At 45.8% G+C, this 20,471-nt stretch overlaps 1 protein-coding gene across 2 annotated transcripts in view; it reads right to left on the bottom strand.

The window, feature by feature from the left end:
- Window positions 1-20,471, bottom strand: part of LOC119176963 (uncharacterized) — a 351,479-nt gene that overhangs the window by 314,916 nt on the left and 16,092 nt on the right. Inside the window, exon 1 of one of the 2 annotated variants that reach the window (XM_075878295.1) lies at window positions 9,153-9,388. The exons of the other annotated variant lie outside the window; for it this stretch is intronic. Within the exon in view, the coding sequence (XP_075734410.1) occupies window positions 9,153-9,305 (153 nt within the window). The 5' untranslated portion in view covers window positions 9,306-9,388. Of the gene's footprint in view, window positions 1-9,152; window positions 9,389-20,471 lie in introns of those variants that run through there. 2 annotated transcript variants of the gene reach the window in all.

Genomic DNA, 20,471 nt, shown 5'->3' with positions numbered 1-20,471 from the left:
ATAATTCCTTAACCATGAGAAGCTTTCGAATCAAATTCTTAATTTTTTAAATGGCGTTTCTAATGAACTTGTTATTGCAGAACGTCAACGCGACGATTAAAACGAAGAAAAAAAAGCCCGCCACTTACAATAAAAAAATAATAATAATAACGTAAGTAATGGGGTAACGCTGCAAGACGCTGAATCTCTCATAGGGCGCAACTGATATATAGTTGGTGGCAAACGGAGCGCGTCTCCTGCATCCTGACAAAAGCTTCGACTATTACGTTGCTTTTATTGGTATTCCGTGACGTGCGCCTGGCGTTTCGTAACAGATTTCTGTCGCAACCATCGCCCGGAGTAATTTTGTGGCCACTTAATTATCGGTCCTGTGCGAGCTACCTTTATGAGTGACTGAACGCCAGAGACGCGCTGTTTCACACGACGTTTCTGCCACACGCGTCCGGTGCGACTAGAAACGTTGGGTGCGACTACAACCATGTTTTTTTTTCTTTTATTCGTTTCTGAAGCATTGTCATTGTCTTTCAAGCGTTCTGAATGCCCGCAATATACATAACCTTTACGCGATATCAGAGAGAGAGGAAGTGATCGGGGAGAGTATGGGAAGATGGATATAAAGAGTAAATGATACAAAGACGATGATCATGGACATTAAATTAATAGCCACTAGAATATTAGCCGTGAGCGGCACAAATACGGATAAACAAACAAAGAGTTGGGTAGGTAGAGAAAGAGAGACCAATTGTACCCTTGCATCTTAAACTCAAGAGGTGCAGACAAGTGTGGAAAACAACAGTCAAGTTGCTCCAAAATGAAATTGCAAACACATTGTGGGCTATGTTCTTCCCTACTAAAGCTTGAAAGAATGCGTGACGCAGAAAACTATGCGCCAAAACGCACCCTGGTGTGAAAAGAGAATAGTTTAATTTAATTAAGAATGATTAAGGGAGTTGATATTAATCACGAATAATGGTTGAGCCCTTTGTAACGCAGAGGCAGTTTAAACCACCTCTCGTTTTCTTTCTGTCTCTTTGCGCCGAGGTCCAAGTTCCGCAACGTGATTTGCCTCTCCAGTTCACAAGCCACTTATGTTCACAACCGATCTGATGCAATTCATACGCGCCATTTCTGCGAGCTGTTTGCGAGGCCAACATGACAGCCCCAATCCCATATATGCATACGGTGCACCACTTGGCGTCATTCCGCATCTGCTGACAAGATATTTTAACAAGTAAACAAACAAACAAACAAACACTACAACAGAGAACAAGGTACTGGCGCTTGTTGATGGAGGAGAAAACAAGCTATTATTTAGTGATATTCTAAACACCAGCATACCGCCTTGCAAATGGAACTATATATGTTATCTTTCACTTTGTTGTTTTAGAAGTGATTTTGTTTGGGCAAGTTGGTGCGACATCTGCAACATCCCGAAAGACATCCCTAAAGACGAAGACGCAAGAATACTTGTACGTGCGTGCTTTTTTTGTGTGTGCTCGTCTTTCACGCTGATTAATTTTGCAGGAGTTCCACTTCTTGATTGAAATATAAGTGACAAGGTAAGGACCACTGAACCCTCGTCGTAGCAGTAATATGTCTTTCCTCCGTCATCACACTACCATTATTTTTCAACGTCGAAAAGGTCGCATCCTCCTTTCACATATTGCCAAATAAGGATCAATACGGGAGTTTCCAGTGGACGAGCATTCTTCTATCTAGCCGTGCGAGCCAGAAATCATCGTAATTGCAAGCTCGCCGACATGTATGGATCTTGCATCGAATGCTGCGATTTCTGGCGGTATCTGCGAGCAGCAGCGTAAAGTTGTCTGTACCATCGGCCAAACGCAGCCGCAGGCGTATACAGTACGTGGACAATCGGCCACCCTCCTTTGCAAACTGCCTTCGCGTCGACTGCGCCACGAACAGTACGGCGCCGCCCAGCCGAGGTCACTCGGAATCGATGGTCCTCGGCATGCTTCCGGAACTCGAGCGGCAAAGCGGACGACAGAGGCGCCCTCTCCTGCTTGCTGTAATTCGTCCACTCCCGGGATGGCGCGCAGTCGAGCACTTGCTGAATGCTATAGCGACGCCGCATCCAAGTAGGTTGTGCAGAATTTTTTAGCAGGCAGAAAACACGCAGCCATTCGAAAGACAACTCTTTCCTACATCATTCCAGGAACACGCCGCGCGAGGAAGCGGAAGGAGAGGGTTCGGCATTGTTGAGACAGAAGAGACGGCGACGCGCAAGACGTGAGGCATTCGCACAAGCTGTGATCCGTTTGCGAGATAGCTTCCTTCTGGCGCCCTTGGGACTGCCTGACAATGCTTTTGCACTATATCCCGCGCAGCTTGAGCACGCGAGGCCAGTGTAAACATTGGAGAGGCGGTGGTCGTAAAAACTTCTATATGTATTCCAGCCTTGGAAAGTAGTGGTTTGGGCTAAAGTAGAGCGCCAAGTTGGCCTAGTTGGTTGACGTTCATCGCAATTTATTTTTAACTGCGCTAACAAACACGAACAAAAAAGAGGAAATAAGACTACGCTGTGCGCGTATACAGCGTACTTTGGTCGTGTTTGTTAAGACAATTAAAAAAGACTTTATGGTGGTTCGGGCTGATTGGTTTTCCATTCTAGTTAAGGTGGTGTAGGGCTAGTCTTAGACATGTCCGTCTCCTTGTCCTGCTTCGCGCTACAGCCTTAGCTATTCTTTGAGTATTGCTAGCTTTCGCTATCAGCATAAGGTGACAGCGGTGATCAATGTGTGCACGTGCACACGTTGCAGTCATGCGCGGAGATCGGAGCCCGCTGGTATACATGGAGTTAATAGGTTGCGAGCGTGATCTGAAAACCCTGTTCTCGGCAAATGGAACGCACTCGTTCCGAATCATGGCTAAATTCATAAGTTCGCGAGAGGCTTCGCCAAACGGGCTTTTCCAGCCCGTGTTAGAGAAGGATACGCCTTTCTCGAATGGCGTGCCAGAGAGCTCGCGGTGGCCCAGACACAACACTTCCTGCGGGCGGCTGCGTAAACAAACCAGCGCTGACGACGCGCCTGTAACTTTGTGGTTACGGGCCTCCGAGCTCGGCTGGTCGTAGCCGTTCAAAGCCTAACCACGCGGCCACTTGGCCGAGCGCTTCTACAAGAAACAGAAAGAAGAATGCCTGTAGTTAGCCAACAGAAGCAACTCCGCTTGTTATTCCAAGCCTGATGCACGTGGGCAGTACAACTGCAAGAATTCTCAAAAAGACGGCATGGAGTGCTAACGTACGGTGCTCTGCACAGCTTCGGACAGCAAACGTTATTTCAAAAGAAGCGTGCAAATACGCTTTTTCGTGTGTTTGTGACTGCTGTTCCAGATTGTTGTCGCTTAAAAAAGCTCTATAAGCAGGTTTTCCTTTTTTTTCTTCTCCGTGGTAAGACGCACGACTGCGTGTTTGCGACTGCTGCTTAGGACTGCTGTAGCTTAAAAAGCTGCATAAGCAGGTTTCTTAATTCTTTCCTCTTTCCTCTCTGGTAAGACGTATGACTGCGTGTTTGAGCAATGAGCTCTACACATGATCAGCCAATGTTCAGCCTATGCGTGTAGTATACCATTAACTTGCTTTCTTCTCTTTTGATGACAACATGATCAGATATATTTTCCCCCCTTTATATTCCTTCTTTATCGTCTAAACTAAATATCAGCTAATATGGTAACTATAACGCAGCACTCTTCGGATCACTAACGATAAGAAAAAAAAAAGAACAGGACCATTGCAATATACCGTTCCATATTATGCGTAAATGCAACGCTTGCCACACACACATAGTCTTCCACGAGTAGAGAAACGTTTAATTTCCTGCTAACTGTTTCAGTTATTAAAACAATGAACATATGTGACACCTTGCAGAAGCAGCCGTCAATATGTAAACTCTCAACTCATTTACAACGATCACTCTCACATCCAGGGAAAGAAAAAAAAAGTAAGGCAGCTTTTCTCAAGCAATTGGAGCAGTTGAACATCACCTGTATTGACGAACCTCTCGCTATTTGCCATTTGCTATAGCTTCACTGGCTAACAGTATGTCTACTGTCGGGACTGGCTCGAATTCGCTCTTAGGAACAATACGGGCTTAAGAAGTTGTTTTTCAGTGCAGGCTCAAGAGCATTGTAACCTTCTAGGTGTTTTAACAGAACTAAACTGACAAGCCGCAAATGAAGTCGGAGGTAAGAGATTAAAAGTGGTCACAGGCGAACTTTGTTACGAATCCAAGAACACGAGAAATAAACGAAGAGGGCATGAAAAGGTTGCTCCTAGTCAAATCACTTTGATTTGAAACGTCAAAACTGAACTACTAAAAGTACCGTATATAATACAGCTGGCAGGCCATAAAAGATGGCAGAATCATGAAATCAGTAAGAAGCAATGGAATGAACAAGTTGTATACTTTAGATCATAAGCAGGGTAATTTCATCAGCAATTTCAAAATAATAGGGCCACGCATCAATTATATGATAAACTGTAAAGATGTAATAAGAGACACATGTCCACGGTTAGACGTAAAAAAGCGAAACGGACACGTTCAAGCATTGTCTTGTGTAAGTCGTCATGTTAAACATGTAAACATAATTTTCTTCATCATCAAACCTTCCAGCACGCACAGGAATGGTGATATAGCAAGAAGGTCGATAAATTTAGCGAGTTAAGGTAAGCTTGACGGTAAGTTCGCCTTTTCGAGTATCCTATCACAACATTTTAGTGACCTTTCAGCGTCGCAAATGACCCAGTAACAGGAACCGGAAAATCGGTAAGAAACATTGGCAGGCAAGATAAATGCCTCAACCTATTCTGGAAGGCACAATGCGCCCCCAGTTCTAGCGCAAATATTTAAAAAATACCGAACAACTCATCAGTGAGCTATGTTGGTGGTACAAAGGCTGCTTTTCTAAGCAAAATGACAATTGAGATAAGCGACGAGAAATCGAGGTATATTCCTTCTTTTCCCATTTCGACCTTTGACACGTTTCGACAGGAGCACTTTGAAGCTGTAGTTTAAAATCTAATGACGAAAGGACACATGAAAAACCTATAAGGGCGACAAGGTTCTGGATGAGTGATTATCAGCAACTTGGCGACTTTCGAAGAAAATAATGGAGTGTTTTATAGTGTTTTGGGCCCTGCAACACGGCAACGTTGACCAAGGAAAATTTGCCTACATTAATGAACGCAGTCGGCACGCGGTACGTAACCTGCGCATAAACAGCCGAACTATTCGCGAGGTAGGGATTTTGGAGACCTATCACTTCTCGGAAACACGTACACTTAGAGACTAAGTTGGATATTTCACAGGGGCTCACATTCTCTAAAGTTTGTCATCCTGAATTAAGAAAGCTATCCTGACGATGTGGCAACAAAATTTGTAAGATACAGTATACCAAGTTTCAAGAATACAAGTGCCAATTTAAAAGCTCGTTTCCTTTGTTCGGCACAATATTAACGATAGCTGGCAGACAACTTCACATTTACGTTAAAGTTACTCCTAACGACATCCCTTATATATTTCTTGGCATGATTATCGGTTAGTTCGCATTACTAAATGAAATGTATGGCACATACTGAATGCGGCATACGAAGCTTCGCCTTTGAATGCTGCGCGGGTTGGTGGCAGTGACCGCAGCTGAACATCTTGCAAAGCAAGACAAAAAAAGATAAAATGAAACGGCGCAGAAGCGGGCATTCGTAGCTTCGACATCTAGTTGCGCATTTCCATCGGCGGCTTTCTATCGGTGTTTCCAAAAGAGGAGAAACCTCCCCCTTCACGCCGGACGGTACAGGCCCAGAAAACGGTGTGTATAGCGAACATCCCCGTCTCGAAAAGACGCAATAAACACGCATCGCCACGCGAAGCACTTCAAGCGCGGTCTGGCCGCACAACGACCGTAGCAGAGCGCGAAACGCGTCGCGACGGCTCGGCGCCACTCCCTACGACGCGCGCCCAGATGCAAGGAGCTCGGGAGAAGAGAGAGAGAGAGAGAGGGAGGAGGCCAGTCTGGGTGCAGAGGTTGCGACCATCGATTTTACGGCCGTCCCTTCCTCTCGGTGCTCCCGCAACCCTTTGGGGATGCTGAAGCGAAACTGCATCCATCCAGCGCCGCGTCGCCGCTTTAATAAACAAGAGCCAGAGGGGAGTCGACGAAAAAGGCGTCCTGCGTCTGGAGATCAATTTATAGTACAAATAGAATATAAGCGACCACTGTCGGCGCCGTGGCCGTCTCGAAAGGTGCAAATGGGCGCAAACGGGTGGGCGCCCAGGTTGCCCCGCCAGCTGGAAACACACAAGTTCGAGTTCGCGCTCACGGAGGAACACTGGAATAGAGAGTCACGTAAACTGTGTGAAATGATATGTGGGGTTTAACATCTCAAAACCGCCATATGATTATGAGAGATGCCGCAGTGGAGGGCTCCGGAAATTTCGATCACCTGGGGTTCTTTGAACGTGCACTCAAATTTGAGCACACGGGCCTACAGCATTTCCGCCTCCATCGGGAATGCAGCCGCCGCAGCCGGGATTCGATCCCGCGACCAGTGGATCAGCAGCCCAGTACCTTAGCCACTAGACCACCACGGCGGAGAAAGAGAATTCATCGAATTCAAATACGCGAGTGTGCGTTACGTTCGCGTAGCTCGGACGCCAAGCATTACAGCTTCAAGTCGCGTACAGCAGTCAACGATGTGACACCGCATTGAAATCTCACCAAATTAGGCACACAGATTGTATTTTCTGCATTACGGAATGCGCTCCGAATAAGTACGCACATATAATACGTATACATAACAAGGGAACGGTATAAACAGAGTTTGAAAGGCACGTGTACGTTGATGAAACGAGAGCAAAATTCCTGTTACTCCGAAAAGGGGACGACATCAAGTGGGATCAGCGTAAAAAAAAACCGCACACTGGTGTTACGTTCTCCGGGCTCAAATATGATGAATTCATTGATGACTTGGCAAAACCTGCATGAGACCTCGTTCCAACCCATTTATCTGGAAATTTCTCGTACGCATCCAGCGTAACTACCTCGCCAAGTATCTTAGTTCACTTTTACACTTCTAAAAAAATAGATCACCGAAGAGGAATTATTGTTGACTTGCCAAGCTTGTAAACTTACTCGCACTTACGCGGGTTACATCATGAATACTGTATTTAATACCACAAGGTTTTCCCACTGAAGTGTCAAAAGGAACGCCCCGCCGCGGTGGACTGGTGGCTAAGGTACTCGGCTGCTGACCGCACAGGTCGCGGGATCGAATCCCGGCTGAGGCGGCTGCATTTCCGATGGAGGTGGAAATGTTGTAGGCCCATGTACTCAGATTTGGGTGCACGTTAAGGAACCCCAGGTGGTCGAAATTTCCGGAGCCCTCCACTACGGAGTCTCTCATAATCAAATGATGGTTTTGGGACGTTAAACCCCACATGTCAATCAATCTCAAAAAGAAGGACTTTATGCCGCACGGCATCAACATAGTTTTGTACTCCTCCGCCTCCTCCTCTTTCCCCCCTACCATCTTTTCTCTCTGTTTGTTTTTAAATAATCTGAATTGAAGGCATAGACTTGTCGATGCACCATCTTTGAACAAAGCTTCTAAACTATGCGAAAATGCCAAATCGTAGGTTCCTATTAGTACTGCGAAGCGCCCGAATGGGATGCTTTATGATGAAGTATGCTGCTCTGTGTAGCACTTTTCCTGTGGCAGGAAGGCACGCTCGATACAGTGCGCGGAAGCTCTGTTGGGCGTTATCTCTCTTTCGTTTTTCCTGTTCCGAGGGCTTGCCTTCCTGGATTATAAAAAGAACTAGGAAACAAATCTTCGCTAGACACATCTATACCGATGCTTCCCGATTTCCTCTGCAGATTTCTAAAACATCCTATATAATATTGATTGGGCATACTCTGCTAATTATTTTACTCTATTGAATCACGTATGAACAATTGGTAGACAATATTAAAAACTAATACGGTAGTTCGTGCCAAAGAATCTAGGGAAAACTTGAATAAAAGGTCTTCCGTGTCAGATGAAGTACTTAAATTGCCCCTTCGATATCTTGACCAGCCGTACGGCTTTAGCAAAGTGACACTATTCAACAATTTGTTTTTATAACGTTGACGCACACTGTTTCAGTACACTGTGAAGGTCCCTATGCAGGTGTTTCAGTAGCCAAATACCCCCGAGTATTCCCGTAAGTCTTTTTCTCCAAGTGATTCACCTTTTTTTTTTCTCGCCTGTATACCTCTTTCTTCGTCGAATGTAGATTGAAGGGCTGCATGTTTGTTTCAGTGAGACTTCCTCTGCATGAATTTTCAGCGAGTGATACTTGCAACAATGTTATGGGAAAAAAAAAACATTATTGCAAGAATCATTTGTAGCCAACTGCTTCTGTCAAAGCATTTTCTTTTTTTTTTTACTACAAGGTGTAACAGACGTCCTAACATCAGCTACTTTTTTATTCAGCATTCAACAATCGCTTGCACTTCTGAGCATATTTACCGAGAATGTAGATACTTCACCGACTGTTTTAGGAGCCCGAACCACTTAGATAGTCTTAACGTAATGTGCCAAGTCCGCAATACTTATGCAACAACAAAACGAAGACGTAGATGACCACGGCATAGCATAGCGACCACTGCGGCACGCTGGTGCGTACTGCGACGTATCGGAACGGAGAAAACGTTGCCTATACAGGCATCTGTCTATCGAGTAAAGCATGGTTTGCTGCATGACGACGCCAGCTGAGTTGTAAAGAAACGCGACAAGCTAGATTTTGAATTTTTGACTGCTGTCACTGTTTTAAAACACGCGTAAAGAAGTAGAACGGATACGCATACACCACAGCGAGTTTTTCGCGAATTTCAGAAATTTTGTTGTTCTACGATAATGACGAAAGCCCTGCGAATAGTTTCTCACTCTATGGATCAAACATAATATGAAGATTTTAATGAAAAATACCAAGTAAACAGCTATATAAGAGCGTCAGCAGTACGCGACAGCCCCGCCCTTGCCGTGTACGCAAGATTAACTGTACAATTCAACGGGGCACGGATTCGGAAACCCGCAGCCACGCACGCATTCGCACGCATCAGCAACGCTCGCTATAGCTGATCGCGTGGTGCACCTTTTTCGAGGGTTGATGGTGCTGTTGTGGGTGGCCCTCGCGAGTGGCATGGACGGCGGCAGCCGCCGGCTCCCTGGGGTCACCGTGGTGGTGGCGGAAGGGACGCGACGAGGCGGCGATGTCCACCGGTATGTGGCTCACGAACTGAGTCATGGCGGCCTCTGCGGTGTCCGCCTGCCGTGGTCAACAGGTCGTGCCGTTGCGCCCACCACGCGCCCGGCAGCACGTGACACCGCGCCCCGAAGTCGGTGTCCGACGTGCGGCAACAGGCGACCGAGGGCCAGCCCGTGCGGCAGCTGGCCGACACGAGCGCCGCGAGATGGGGTTGCCGCGGGAGACGGTTGCTAGGAGACGGTTCGCTCCAGACACACCCACTGCGCCGCGAGGCACTGCTGCATCTCTGAATCGGCCCACTGAGGTGTTCGGGCCAGGGGTGACGAATTGGACTGGCTGAGCAGCGGCGCGCCGCCACCGATTGCAGGCCGATCGTCGCCTTAAGAAACGGCGCCAAAGAAAGACCCTCCCCTTTCGATCAGCGCTGGTTATTTCCAGACCCAACTCGGTGCCTGATTCGTTAACGTGCGGGTAGAATCAACATTTCTCTCGGCTCATCACTGCAGCTGCTACACGATAGTCATGTTTTCGCAAGCAACACCGGACAAGTCACAAGGCCTATTCAAATAGATCAGAAAAGTTCCGGCTAAGAGCGATTCAGAAGCCATTGCTAACGATATCAAGATGGGAAGTTATGGGAGCTACGATTGAAGCTCCTCTGTGTGTGGATAGAACAATCACTAATAGTCAAAAACGTAGTTTGATTCAAATTCGAAATAATGACTATATTTTACAAATTAAGATTCTTTCCCTGCAATGATAACATGTAATGAGCAAGAAATATATGACAGTTTTTTTATTAAGACAAAAAATACTTTTTGTAGCACCCTCTGCCCATGCTATTATTACTCAGTGCAGCCCTTACACTGCATGGAAAGGCACGCTCGTAAATTCGTCTGCGACGACACACCACCTCGCGTGTTTTAGTGATCCGCACTTGCTTGCATCCTCTGCTGTGCGCGAAATGGTGAGGTGCGTTTTATCGCTGATGAACGTCTTGAGTGAAGTGTCCAAGGGGCAGCGGAACGATGCGGATTACATTTAACGCCGAGTGCTTTCGTCAGTACCAGCGGAAACGATGGGCTTTCCAAGGATGCAGTAGCAACAAGCGTATGCCTGGTGACCCATCTCTTCTCTATAAGAAACAAGAGGAATGGCTCGTAATGCAGTGCTCGCTCGAATTTCATCCGTCAGTATTCCTGCAGCCCGGTTTCCTTTTTGAGCATGCAGTGCATACTATAGTTCCTGTTATTGTTGAGCATATCACCAAATTATCACGCTACAATTCGCATGTCTGCATTCACATGCAAAAGAGTGGCTACTTGGCCTGGTGGGTATTGCATTTTTGAAAGAAGTATACTTTTTTAGTGCGCAGGGCACGTTTTCAGAAGGAAGATAGAGCCGAGAGATTGACAGAGCGCACCCCTTCTTCATTCTCAAAACGTTCCCTGCGCACTAAGAAAGTGTATTTCTTTCAAAAATGCATCGCATATGAAGCGGTAATTTATCGCAGCATAATGTAAAAAACATAATGAAAGTCTGCAGACATATTTGTGCTTATTTTTATGGTATGCAGTTCAATAAATTTGAGTTATTGTGACTATTGAATAAAATTGAAATGTCATAACTTTGGCGTGACTGGGCGTCAATTCTTCATGTTAAAACTGAAGGACACACGTATTGTGCATGCTGAAGAATCTGCGTATGTGTGATGAAAATAAGCAAAGCTGCAGATGCGACAGGTATACGCTGTTGGTTGCTTTAATCCATCTGCGGAAGATGCAACAAACGCCAATTAAAAGTTCGGAGATTTAGTTTCCTTGTGAAACCGAAGCAAAGTGAACGGTTCACTTAAACATTATCTATCGTCATCAGTCGGTATTAGATAAGCTGGCCTTGACTTGAAGCGCTTTCGTGGAGGACTCGCCGGCGATCGCCTTAGCGCGAGTCCTTATCAGTCAGGGGCCTATGAAAGGTAGCTATAGATCGAATTTCGCGCCAGTGCACAAAAAATGACGTCCCTTGTTTACCAGCTGTTGCGTCCAATCAGCTTTATTTTTTGTTCCGCCGGAAGTGTTTCCTCCTCACAGAGATGGCGCTAAGCCCTATGAGCAGCTGATCAGCCACCCTTTTCTGAACGCATGGGCTTCCATGGAACCTAAGTTGCTACCAGTTGCAAGTCAGCTCTTACAAATCAACAGGATGACTTCTCCAGTACAGTGACGTACGTCACTCGACATTGTTTTTAGATAAGGTATCTAAGGGTATAGTGCTGAATGAGAACTTTTCGCATCATGAGTTCGGCGCTCAAAAAAGCCAATTAATCTGCTATGCTCTCATTGTAATTGGAAGGCCAATAGATATAGGAACGTGAAGATGAAAATTTTTCAGATGAAACAAGAAGCGGAGGCACAAAAAGGCGTGAAAACACGCACACTTGTCTGTGCGTGCGTGCACGTGTGTGTGCCACGCGTCTTCGGGATGATCCCACAAATTCATTGCTGAGTTGGATGGTTCACACATATGACGGAATACTTGCCCAAGTACCTTCAAAACGGAAGAACAAGAGAGAACGAATACAGGGCTAGCGCGGAAGGGTCTGTGTCACGTATGCCTGACTATAGGAATCGAATGAAGCAACAAGACAAGTTAAAGAGAGGAAGAATTATAGCGGAGGCGACGGTATGGCTCAGTAGGAGACCTCGACTTGCGCGGTCCTCAGCGTAGGCACTCCCGAAAAACAGGGCCGCTCGCAGGAACAGATGAGGCGTGCCCTCGAAGCAGCGCCTCGGAAGAGTACAAGAAGCACGGCCGACCGAGAATGCAGCGGGGCGCGCCTCGTCGCCCACCCCCACGCGCCTTCTTTTCTCTCGAAAGTGTACGCTGGTCGACTTTATAAAAGGAGATGTGCCTACCAGACTCACACAAAGGGCATCCCACGCGCGCTTGTTCCAGTTGCGCACGACGCTGCCGGCGTCGTTTTCAACACGCGCCTGCATGAAGCCAGCGGCGACTGCGCATCGGGGCAAGGGCCCGCAGAATGAGACACTTTCTCTGAACGACATCACTTGTTGTTTCGTACAGCGTATTAGCAACCGCCACCGGACAGTGTTTCTTTATATTATGGGCGAAGCTCCTCCTATAGTCTAACCTTGTCCTGCCTCAGGCGTAACCGGCAGTATCAGAGAAATAGACAGACAAACAAACAGACAGACGGACTTATGCACGGAAGAACGCTCGGACAGACAGGCATACAGACGGAGAGACGTACATGCAGACGGACGGACGGACGGACGGACGGACGGACGGGCGGGCGGGCGGACGGACGGACAGACGGACAGACAGACAGACAGACAGACAGACAGACAGACAGACAGACAGACAGACGGACGGACACGAACAGACCGACAGACGGACGGACGGACGCTTCGCATCACTCATCATCATTGACTCCGTGGATAAGCAGTGATGTTTTCTTCGCTATCGCTTAATATAGCCCATACACCAGTTTCTAATAAGTTCTCTTAAGTTGAAACGGTATGGTCCAAAAGACGCAATCATGAAATATTGCACTTTTTGGGAAATATCCCTGAGTATGCTTCCCCAAAACAATTTTTTTGACGACGAAGACGATAATATTTGTCAAAGCAGGGTAGTTACAGGCGATTACTAAGCCGACCAGTCAAGCAAAGGTCTAATGCCACATGCGCACAGCGCTTTGACACAAGAAAAAAAACTTGTACAAGATCCAAACAAACATTGCGTCTTGTCTGTGTGCATTGTCTGAACGCTGGTCCAGCACTATTTTAACAATCGTACACAGACGCGGCCCAAGCTTCTACTGTGTGCTGGTTCAGTAAAGTCTTCTAGCCTGTTAGAACACGTGCCTCGCACCGTCAGACTTGAACGATTCTACAACCCTTCTGTTCCTTTATTCGTTTTGCCCTTGTATAAATAGGCATGTGCACATCTGTGTGTATACGTGGGACGAGTGCGCCACGCTTCTTTTTTAATCTGTTTGTTTTCTCCCTTTTGCGAACAGTTCTCGCACCTATTTTTAGCCAGCTACTTCGTTTTTCGTTCTCCAATGAAATAACATAAGAAAATGAACCTAAAATCAAATTTCAAACGAACGAACGAACTTAGACACTCGGTTCACAGGATCGCTTTCCGTTGCTTACGCAACGTTTGCCGTCATGTATAGAAATGGTGTTGTGACTCGTTTTGCGATTCTGCACATGCGCGGCGAACAAAGCACAATTAAGGACATAACCCGCAAGAATAACAAAATTAGATTGTGAGAGGATAGTCAAGAAACTGTCGTGCACAACTCTGCCACTCGCACAGACAGACAAGTCGTCTTTCCAGCAACAATAGTCAGTTGGTGATAACAAAACATAACGACAAACACGTGCAGCTGGTACGTTCAACGGGCGTCGAAAACTTTTTTAAACGCCAAGCATTTCTTAGCGAACTTCGGCGACTTTGACCGTATCTATCTATCTATCTATCTATCTATCTATCTATCTATCTATCTATCTATCTATCTATCTATCTATCTATCTATCTATCTATCTATCTATCTATCTATCTATCTATCTATCTATCTATCTATCTATCTATCTATCTATCTATCTATCTATCTATCCCTGTTTGAAAACAGTGAAAACCTATCAATCAATCAAAACCGATAACTTAGTTGTTAACATCATATCTTGCACAGTTCCCTCACTGCATTTGATGCCTACAACGTGTTTGCATACCTATGTAGCTCCTTTAGACCTGATACACAAACTTGTAATGCGCATTTTCACTTCATAAAGATCAAGCCGTAAAGGCATGAAGCATATGAGAAACAAGTATCTTCGCTGTTTCCATTGAGACGTATGCGGTATCTGATAATGCGAGTTGCACCTTTACAGGTTTAGCGTAATCGCCACGGCGAAGCGTATATGCAGATTCAGCGATTCCACAATATGCTCATACCTATTGCGTATCTCTCAACCGGGAGATCATGCACTTTTTTCCCCAGCTCTCAGCGCAAACGCTGAGATGTGCCCACTCGCCGATGACCATGTCAAGTTATTACCTTGGCTAAAATCTCAAATCGAGAATATTTGTCGACAACCGGTCACCAGCCCACAACGAGGTCCAATGTTGTCTAAAACAAGATGTACCGCAATTCGCACAGCACACACCATAAACAATATTCTGTTTCACCGTCCCTAAAGTGAATAAATATTTTAGATGCCTTTCAACGCACACTACACGCCACAATCAATACTGCACATTTTCGAAGACGATGCCGCTGTTCCTCGTCCAGGCCACCACATGTGTTTCCTTCTCCAATATGAACAGCCAGTCAGCGTGGCAAATAATTCATCACACAGTTTACCACACAGCTAGATGGTCCCTAACACATACCACAGCTAATGTTTTCATTGTAAGATGAAGTTTAAGCTTTGAAAAAAAGAAAACTTATGCCAAGCCCCGCCCCACGCTCAGCTACCAGCGAGGGCGTTTCGCCAATGCCATAGTCAAGGTGGCATTGGTTTCGCCAACCACCGCCTTGCACGTGGGCGGGTGACGTCACGCTGTGACATATCCTGGTAAAGTTCTATTCGAGTGGCCATGAAAACCCGATAGTTCAATATGACCACTCCCGCAGGCAGCTATTTTCATCAGCCAGTGCCCGCACGTGTATCCAAAAAGCAGGCACACTCATTCCACGCCCACAACATAAAGAAGTGGCTTTATTCCGGGCTTTAGCAATGTAGCTATTGATCGGCGACTGTCAGCAGGCTTGGGCTCTTAAGGGCGTTTTTAACGACGGGAATTGCAAAGGGCCGGTCGAAGCACAGGCGCGCCTTCAAATGAAATCAAAACAAAATGAGTTTATTAAGACGTCTATAGAAAATATGTCTACATAATAGTTCAACCGGCCTACGTGGCTAGTAGCTGGTCCGATACAGATAATACATAAAAGTTAGCAACGAACATGAGTGGTCATGAAAATGATTGATTTGGCAAGTTTCGACGATGTACAATCTACGCATCAAAGGTGATTACATGTCATTATACAAGAAAAACCGTTTGCAAAAAAGGTTGAAGTTATGCATAATGTTTTTTATAGAGGCACAGTGTTCCAGGTTTGAGCTTCGAAGAAATCTAACAATCCTTCGCAATAAACTATGTTGCAGGGAGGAAGATTTAAATTTAATAGACTTGTTTGCCTGGTGTTTGCACGCGGGAAGTTGAACATGACGTTGAGTAGTGGAAAGATTGTGTACAGTATTTTTTGAAATAGACAAGTTACCTTATAATTTCTTAGCGCCGTAAATGAGAGAATATGAAGATCATTGAATAGGATGGTACTGTCTTAGCCCATGGCGTATTTCGGTAATACGATCGTATTTTTGCCTCTGGTCTGGGGAGTGGACGTGTCTTAAAGAACCTCTAGGCAATTCGTCAATGTTTCTGATAATACCCACGCAATACAGTCGCGCAGGTTCCACTGAGGCTCAGTTTCAAGTACAATCATTTTCTTGAGAAATGACAGTTTAGTACTCCGCACTTCCTCTGCAGGAAACATTTATCCAAATTGACTTTCCGTGCCGAATACGGCGTCCGAGGTGCGCTCAGAATTGCGTAGGATTTGTAACTTTAACGCGCGAGCTGCAGCACGATCGTAGTCGAAAGTGCCTCGCCCAATCGCGCAATGCAAAATGAACGCTATACTTGTACGCCATGTTACAACATCTTCATTTCCAAATTTCCGACGACGATATGCTGCGCCATCATTCATTCTGCGCGGGCGCCTTGACCCGTTTCCGGTAGTGCACTCCTCATATAGCACGGCCCGGATCGATCGTGCCAATTCCAGCCTCGCGGTGTAAACCGACGGGCGGCTTCTCGGATCCTCATTCGTGCTAGATGCGCACACGGCGAGGAATCGGGGCTGCGCGCCGTATATCCGCTGCGTAAATTGTCGTGTTCTGGCGCGGGGAGCCAGCAAGGGGAAGAAGCCTCTTCGACGCGTCTTCCTGGAACGGAGCCAGGTCGAGTGCGCCCGGGTCGCCCACGCCAACGGGACGAGGCGACCTTGGGTGCGGCGACGCGGGCCGCGTTGCGTCACGGACAACGCCCATGGCAACGTCGGCTCACTACGCAGACCAGCTCGCGCCATCTGGGGAGCACTCGCCGAGGTGCAATACACTAGCGGCAAAAGTGGCACGGGGGCGGGGCGCATTGGCGGCACGCTTAGTAGAGCTTTATCTATAGAGTCACTGTATATGCTACCTTTAAACAGTAACTTAGCTTATCCTGTCGCAGCTTATCCTGTCGCAGATGCTGCAGGGCGCGAGGGTGTTGCGGGTGCCGATGCTAGAGGAGCGAGGACAGTGAGCGATTTCTAGAGCAAAAATCGGGAGTTGGGCAGAATGAACAGATAATACACCCCTTGAAGCGAATGTCATCAATTCAATATCACGCTGAACTATACAGTTGGGTGACACACACACACAACCACGCACGCACACATGCGCGTGTATACCCACACACTCGAATCGAATTCCAGCAAAAATGAGTGAGACTACACAGGGGACGCCCTCACAGTTTAGAACGCTTCGAGTGCAGTTAACTATAAGCGTACGTTAAATGTGCAGGAACAAAAGTACGCGAGCATTTTCTGCGTTCCGACAGCGTCCGAATGTGCGACCTGTAAAAGGTCGTGCTCACTATAAAGAGGTTGTATCCACCGCGGCCGAACGCAGAAGAAGACACTCGAAGCGGCGATCAACAATATAATTAGTGCGCACAACGTAACATGGCACGCAAGGACACATCACGCGAACGTACGCTTAGGCCCGATGTGACGAAATAAATGGCGTCACCGGCCGCCTCGAACGCTGATGCAACATCGTAATTACTTCGAAGTTCTTCTCGACGCACCAAGGCATGTACTGCCGCGAAGACACCATTGCGTTGGAAGGCGTACTTGCGTTGGTCGCACATTCAACGGCACTCTTACAGAGTGGACGCCAAATCCCCCCCCCCCCTTTTTTTCCCCTTTTGCTTAGAACAAGCGTGAGCCTGAATTAGTTTGCTAAAACGACTCAATAGGAATCTTTCGAACAAATATGAAACCCTCATTATTTTAAGTGAAACACGTCCACGTGCAGTGCATAGCTGAAACACGAGAAAATTAAAGTAGGTGCATACAAAGCAAAATTCACAGTAGAAAACTGCACTTTTTCTAGATTAGTGAAACAAAGTTTCTGATTTTTTTTTTCCAGTTAGCATTACTTTTCCTTTGACGTCTTACGTCGTGTGCACCATGTTCTGCGTTTCGGAGTAGGCTTGAAATGGCGCTGAAGCGTAGTCAATTTTTATTTTTTTTACTAAATATTTCTGGCCCCGCTGCTGTGGTCTAGTGGCTAAGGTACTCGGCTGCTGACTCGCAGGTTGCGGGATCGAATACCGGCTGCGGCGGCTGCATTTTCGATGCAGGTGAAAATGCTGTAGGCCCGTGTGCTCAAATTTGGGTGCACGTTAAAGAACACCAGATGATCAAATTTTCCAGAGCCCTCCACTACGGCGTGTCTCATAATCATATGGTGGTTTTGGGACGTTAACTCTCATATATCTATCATCAATTACTAAATACTTTTGCTATCAGAAGATTGATGATTGATTGATATGTGGGGTTTAACGACCCAAAACCACCATATGATTATGAGAGACGACGTAGTGGAGGGCTCCGGAAATTTCGACCACCAGGGGTTCTTTAATGTGCACCCAAATCTGAGCACACGGGCCTACAACATTTCCGTCTCCATATAGGAAATGCAGCCGCCGCAGCCGGGATCAGAAGAGAGAGAGAAAGCGAAATAGGGACGTTTACATTGTCCAGCTGGTTCATTTGGAGCGGAATGCCTGAATTTGGTCCGGCAATACTGACAACTCAGAACGACATTATACCTATCGAAGTAAGTAATATAGCTGCGTTATCAGTGCATAGCATCAATATATTTTTTTTATTGTAATTACGGATATTTTGAAGCACTCAGTATTCGGCTTCACTTAAGGCTTCTTTTATTTTTAAATATTAGTATACGGCATAGTTTTTAGCATCTTTCACTATATGAACGCTCATAAGAAAGCGAAATGGGCGCGTCCCATAAACGACTTCAATTCCACATTTTCAACCTGAGAAGTAGAACTATGAAGATTTGAACCAGTGAAATTTAGCAAAATAGCACTGTTCGCTCAATACTCTCGGACGATTCCTGGCGTCCCTCGCCGTTGGGAATCTGGAGCAACAAATATAAATGTTTCATCTCGAGATTGTCTCAGTTCGTGTGTGTGTATGCGTGTGTGTGTGATACAGTTGATATATTGCACTTATATCGGCACGATGAGGAATGATATTACCCGCGGCTGCCAAGTAGCAAATACATATTCCAATACATACACGAATACCCAAGAGCAGTCGCCAGTGACGTAACCTGAATCCTCTTGTATTCAGGATAAGGGGGAGAACCCATGTAAGCGTACCCCCCTAAGATTTACCTTTTAAATATTATATTTGATTGATAGATTGATTCGTTGATTGATTGATTGATGTGTGGGGTTTAACGTCCAAAAACCGCCATATGATTATGAGAGGGCTATAGTAGAGGGCTCCGGAAATTTCGACCACCTAGGCTTTTGATTTTTTTTAACTTGCACCCAAATCTGAGCAGCATTTTCACCTACATCGAAAATGCAGCCGCCGCAGCCGGTATTCGATCCCGCGAACTGCGGGTCACCGGCCGAGTACCTTAGCCACTAGACCATCACGACAGGGCAAATATATATGTTTGAATTTCTATAAGCAGAGTGCACGCTCATTAGAATCAACCTTGAAACCTGAACGAAGCCCTTCAATGAGTAGAAATGACATGAAAATTGTGAAAAGTATTTTTTATTTGAAAAGGCACTACATAGATTGTGATTGCTGAAGTGCTACGGATGATTTCGGATGCGCAGCAAATGTTTATTATGCTGAGGCACATGGTCAAATGTTCCCAATCACCCATCGTTATTTAATTATATAGACAATTTAGTGAAAGCCATTGAGAATGAAATATTAATGATATTGCTAGAATATAATTGTGTTCGCCTAAAAATATCACTGGTGACGATAACCTAGTTTTACAAGAAAAATGAGCAGATTCAATCATGAGAGACTAATTGTGCACACGTTTGGACGTGAAGTTAAAAAAAAAAGCTTTTTCTTTATGCCAAATGACCATGCAAAAATGCTGCTATTTTCAGTTGACGGTTACTGACATAATTGCTAGAAATGTGCGAAAGCCTATAGCTACGATCGAGTTACACTTGTGAAACTTAACGTTGCGAACAAATTGGCTGGCTGCTCGGGGCTATAGTTTTCTTTTTAATTTATTTCAGAACATCATTCTAGTGTTTTTTTTTACAATTACACATAGAACACATTCTTTAGAAAACAAAAAGCCATCATGAAATCATGCTGTGTGCGCACTCTTTAGATTTCTTCTGGATTTGTGCCACTGGCAGTCGCTGACAGCCAAGACCCTCACGTACATGGCGTACGTAGTATCGTGTGGAATGCAACGCATTTCCGTTACACGTGAAACAGTATCGATGCGCATCCAGGTGATCCGAGCACGTGTGGGTAACTGCATTGTTCAGTTGCACAAATAACTGACACAGAGGATGTGGCCGCATTACAGAAGATGAAACGTTCATATTGCTACCTGTAGGAATATGAACGGAATGTCATTGTACAGCTACATCGGTCTAAGAGGAGGCATACCGCACGGGTTTTGCACGATTGTGTTCAACTATAGCAGTGAAGAACAAAAGGAATTAACTAGGACGATAACTTTGCACCTCAACATATGAACTTTTTAGGGGAACATAACTAACGAGAGTAACAAGGGTGCCAGTAAAAAGCTATAGCCGCACACGCACACGCACACGCGCGCACACACACACACACACACACACACCACAGTAATCAACAATGCAGCCTGCTATGATGATACTTTCGTAGGATCTGTTTTTCCTTGTGCAGCTCAAAAGTGCCTCCCTTGGGTCGTTTGACATTGCATACTGAGGAGAGTAAAATAGATTGATATTATGCATTGATATTGCACAGGGGCGGCCGTGTTCCCCGAAATT

The sequence above is a fragment of the Rhipicephalus microplus genome, chromosome X (genome assembly GCF_043290135.1).
Source record: "Rhipicephalus microplus isolate Deutch F79 chromosome X, USDA_Rmic, whole genome shotgun sequence".
NCBI lineage: Eukaryota > Metazoa > Arthropoda > Arachnida > Ixodida > Ixodidae > Rhipicephalus > Rhipicephalus microplus.
The sequence above is the reverse complement of the archived record's forward strand: the minus strand, read 5'-3'. Positions and strand labels throughout refer to the sequence as shown.